General features: G+C 36.6%; 1 protein-coding gene across 1 annotated transcript; it reads left to right on the top strand.

Moving 5' to 3' along the window:
- The first annotated feature begins 4,474 nt into the window (after window positions 1-4,474).
- On the top strand, window positions 4,475-4,993 carry LOC131008228 (uncharacterized). Its single transcript, XM_057935124.1, has one exon. It carries the CDS (start codon window positions 4,475-4,477, stop codon window positions 4,991-4,993), a length of 519 nt encoding a protein of 172 aa, XP_057791107.1.
- The last annotated feature ends 383 nt before the right edge of the window (window positions 4,994-5,376 follow it).

The following is a 5,376-nucleotide window of genomic DNA, read 5'->3' as shown; positions in this document are numbered from 1 at the left end:
AGTGTATGTTCATGTGTAGTTTTACTTTTCTCTACGTTGATTTTAAAACATACAATAAACTGTAGTGTATGAGCGGATTTTTTTTCTACTTATCTCTACAGTTTGCTTCAAATGTAGTGTATGTTCGTGTGTATTTATACTTTTCTCTACGATTATCTTGAAAATGTAGTATATTAATTTTTTTTTCTTTATAAAAAATGAATGGTCTATATTTTAAATAATAATTTTTATTTATAGTTTTTTTAGGGTCTATATTATAAAAAAATGAATGGTTTACGATTATCTTGAAAATGTAGTATATTAATTTTTATTTATAGTTATTCAAAAAATAATTATAAGATATAATTTATAAATATAAAATAATTAAATATTTAAATAATTAATTTGTCTGGTATATCAATTTTTTAGATCATTTAAATATTAAATAAGATAAATTTACAATGTATGTAAAATTTTAATGAATGAATTTATTTTGTAATTTATTTTATTTATCATTTAAATATGTAATAAAAAGGAATTTATATGTTATATATTAATAAAATAAGAAGAATTTATATTATATAATAATTTATGTTTGAACTTAATTAAAATACACTTTTTTTTAAATAGAACTTAATTAAAATATTAATGACACTTAATCAAATAATCAAATTTCAGTTAACATAAATCCCTCCCACCCACGATTAACCCTAACCCCCTCTATCCCGCAAACCCGCAGTCCCTCTCTCTCAAACGTTGTCCCTCTCCCTCAACTACTGTCAACGCCGCGGCGTTCCGGGTCACCGTAGATGTGCACCGGTGGGCCTTAGCCGCGAAAAGCCGGTTCTTTGCCGTGAAACTGCGGCGGATCGGGACCCACTCGGTCGAGATTCATAAGTGCGATGGTGTGGCGGTCTATGTGGAGGTTGTCGTGCCCATGTACTCTGCAAAATTGAAGAGCAAGCTCCTCGCCCTCGGCATGGACGTCTCCATGCATGATCTTGGCCATTTTGAAGGTTTTTCTCTCTCATAAGCACTTCAATTTTCTTTAGTTTCTTTGTAATGTGTTTAATGATTAATGATGGTTTATGAACTCAATGTGGATTGTTTCTATCCGTATCATGGACTGATAAACGAGTAATTTGAGTTCGAATTGGGAAATAGGATGAGATTTCGAGATTGTATTGGATGCTTGATTTGTTATTTTCTCGAGTATTCGATTTTGTCTCATCAATTGGGATAAAAACATATATGGAGTATCTTTTAACTAGAATTATAAGTTGTTAAGTTTGGAGACTTGAAGAAAAACCATTCACATATAAATTCAATCTTTTAATAAAAAAAATTGGATGCATACATGCTTTCAAGCTTGTTATGTGATAAGATTTTAAAAATGATATAAACATAGGGTTAACAATTTTTAGAGATGAAGAAAAACGTAGGAATAGAAGGAAAAAAGGGAAGACACATTGGAACTCTTTAGCCTCTCTTATCTTGGTATGCTAACAGAAGAGATATCTTTCATTACCATAGGCTCAAGTCTTAGCATTAGTTCCCATTCTTACAACTTAATATGGCGACTGTTTCCACTATACAAAAGGTACAATTTACAAATCCTTTTCTATTACTTTGTTATATTTTTAAATCATAGTTTCGATCGTCGAATTCACCATAAAGATGAACCATCATCTTGATTTTGCTTATGTGTTATCATGTCATGATTTTGCTTAGTTGTGTAGTCCTGCTCCATTTCCTAAAGTGTCCATTTTTAGGGCTATCAGTTAACATTAGTTTGAGCTTATTTTATTTTCTATTGTAGGAAAATGGGGAAGATAGACCTCATGACTCAGAACCTCCTACCCCCATGCACTCATTAAAATGGTCGGGTTCAAGGTTAGCCAATTGCTTTATTTTGACTCATGCACAATTGCATTTTTTATGATTGTTATTAGTGATAGCCAGTTGCTTTATTTTGACTCGTGCTCTGTTGTCTATTAATGAAATTCTTGTAGTGAATGTGGGTTTTTTATATTGCGTTATATGAAGGAAATCATCGTAGGTGCTATAGAGAGTGGTTCTATTTCTCTACATTCACTTGTAAGAATTTTATCTTACTTATCTTTATTACTCAAATTTTAGTTATATTTTTAACAATTCTTCATCATATATAGAGATAGATGGTATTTATTTGTTAATATGCAGGAACATCGAACTTATGCTCGAAAGAAGATTGGTGAAGTTCGTATTGAGTGGGCAAACCTCTTGTCGGAGCACATAATATGATTGTTTTTAGTGATAGCTATGCGATAATAGTACTTTTTTAGATAGATTTATTGTCTTGGTATATACTTGTACTTCATACTTGTATTTATGATTTAAGGATGGAACATTTGGTATTATGGTTGCATTGATACTTGCTATATAATTTTTTAATTTCATTATCATTGAATTACAAATTTTAAATAAAAATATTTCTACTATGATTTAATAATAAAACCATAGTTATAGTCATAAATAGACTATACTGATAAATATATAAAAAAAAAACCAAAAAAAATGTACTGAATATAAAACAAAACGACTACAGTTTAAAATTATAGACGATATAAAATCGTAGACTATATCACACAAAAGACTACGATCTATAACTGTTATGTATACACAAAAAACTGTAGTCTTTATATGCAAGTACTGCGGTTTTCAATAAAAACCGTAGAGAAAACTGACTATAGACTACTCTTAAGAATGAAATAATTACACTTAAAAACCGTAGTCTATGATTGACAATAGACTACGCTAAAAAAACTGTAGTATATGTGCGCGTTACAGTAGTATATAGTGGTTATGGACTACGGTTTTACAACCGTAGAGAAAAGAGGGGGTCTTTCTCTACATAACTATTCTCTACAGTGCGGAATGCTCATACTCTACAGCTTAAAACTGTAGAGTATGAGAGAATTTGTAGTAGTGCGTCTTGATCGAGCTATGGCTTCCGACAGTTGGAAAACTCACCTTATGTTTGCCGATGATTGTATCTTTTTCTGTCGGGCCTCCTTAGCTGAGTGTGCTAATTTGAAACGAGTTCTTGAGGATTATGAGGCTGCATCGGGGCAAGGTGTTAACTACCAAAAGTCGGGTACCCTCTTTAGTTCTAATGTTGCTACTGGAGAGCGTGACATGTTGTCTACTTTGTTGGGCGTCTGGTCTCCGCTTAATACCGGCCGCTATCTCGGGCTGCCATCTCTTATTGGTCGCAAGAAGAATGAGATTTTCCAATATTTAAGGGATAGGTTGTGGGGTAGAATCAAAGGCTGGAATGGGAAGAAGTTATCAAAGGCAGGACAGGATGTGCTTATCAAGAGTGTTGCTCAAGCTATTCCCTCGTTTAGTATGGCGATTTTCTCCCTTCCAATGGGTCTTACGAATGCTATGGAGAAGCTTCTTAACAGCTTTTGGTGGGGCAATAAGGCTGGAAAGGGTAGAGGCATAAATTGGATGAGTTGGCAAAAGCTTTATGTTGATAAGAAGATTGGCGGTATGGGTTTTAGGAGTCTTCAACTATTCAATGTGGCTATGTTGGGAAAAACTGGTTGGCATTTGCTGCATGATCCGGATGCTCTGGTTAGTAGGGTGTTAAAAGCTAAGTATTACCCTCATGGCAATTATCTTACTGCTAAACTAGGGTTTAATCCTAGTTTTACTTGGCGGAGCATCCATTCGGCTCAAGATCTGGTGAAGCGTGGTATTCGGTGGAGGATTGGGAATGGCTCACAGGTTAAAGTCTTTAAGGACCCGTGGCTGCGCCGAGACGATAGTTTTTGGGTTTCTTCGGCTCCTCCTCCGGGGCTGGACGATATGCGAGCCTTTGAGCTCATGGATATACAGACTGGCAGCTGGAACTTGAGCCTTATTGATCACTTGTTTCTCCCTGAGGATGCGGTTGCTATTGTAAGTATCCCGTTGTGCCCGGACGCGGGTGATGACAGGCTCATCTGGCATTATTCTTCTTCCGGAATGTATACGGTTAAGTCCGCGTACAAGATTGCGAGCGCCCTTACGATCGATGCTCAATTTGGCGAGGAGGGCCCTTGGTCCCATATCTGGAAGTTGTCCGTTCCTCCGAAGGTGAAGTCCTTTCTCTGGAGAGCGGCAAAGAATACTCTTCCCTGCAAAGAAAACTCTTATCACGAGGCCTTCAAGTGGGTGGTGAATGTGGTGTATGCAAGGTTGGGTATGAGAATTTGTGGCATATCTTTATTGCATGCCCTTTTGCGGAGGAGAGTTGGCAGTGTGGGGGCTTCTCGGTGCTCCTACTCTATATGAGGGCGAACTTTGACTCTTTCAAAGAGGCTCTCTCTTCTTTGGTAAGTAATGAAGATGGGGCATTGGCAGCCAAAGTGTGCATGGTGTTATGGCATATTTGGAAAGATAGAAATAAGGCTGTGTGGGAGAACGTCATTCCGATTCCTAGCCGTACCGCTGCTCTTCGGCTGCTATGGCGTCACCGATCATCAACTCGTGTGTTGGTTGGCATGCTATCCAGGTGGGGTGGGTGAGATGCGGTGTGGATGCTGCATTTTTTGAGCATGATAAGTCTATGGGCATTGGAATGGTGGTACGAGACCATGCAGGTGAGTTTGTGATAGAAAAGTTGATGAAGGTGCGGGGGAGTAGGGACGTTGCGGAAGGTGAACTCATGGGCATAAATGAGGCGTTGTCTTGGCTTAAGTCCCTTGGGTATGAGCATGGTTGGATTGATTGCGATAGCAAGATAGCTTGTGATGCTGTTTTGAAGGGAGTGGGCTTTATCAATGAGCGAGGCGTCCTTGCCGACTATTGTCGACGTGAGCTTTCGACCATGCCGGGTGTCCAAGTTTGCAATGTTCGTCGTTCTAGAAACGCTATAGCACACTGCTTAGCCAAAGCTGCGAGAGATATCTCTACGTTACATGTTTGGAATGAACCCTCGTCGTTTGTGGAGGGTCATCTCCATGTTCCATGTTCGTGTGGTTAATAAAATCTCTCTCTTTCGTAAAAAAAAAAGATTAATTCACGTGAACTAAGTATTTTTAGATTAGTTTATGCGAATTAATTAAGGGTGAAATAGTATTTTAAATTAAAAAGCAGTAGCTATTTTTTAACACATTTTTCTACATTTGTAGCTATTTTTATTTTTAGGATTTTACCCTTTTATCCCTCTAAATAGAGAGAGAGAGAGAGAGAGAGAGTATAAATTTATCATCAAAGTGCGGACAATATTTGTATAACTAGTTTATTTTGAATGATAATATATTTAACTCATTTTTTTATAAGATGGTATAAAATTATAACCATAAATTATATCTTGTTCAAGGGAGAAGGTGTTGCCCGAAATTTTATACGACCTACTTGAATTTT

This window comes from Salvia miltiorrhiza, chromosome 1, assembly GCF_028751815.1.
Source record: "Salvia miltiorrhiza cultivar Shanhuang (shh) chromosome 1, IMPLAD_Smil_shh, whole genome shotgun sequence".
Classification (NCBI taxonomy): Eukaryota; Viridiplantae; Streptophyta; class Magnoliopsida; order Lamiales; family Lamiaceae; genus Salvia; species Salvia miltiorrhiza.
Note: the sequence above shows the minus strand (reverse complement) of the source record. Positions and strands in the feature narration are given on the sequence as shown.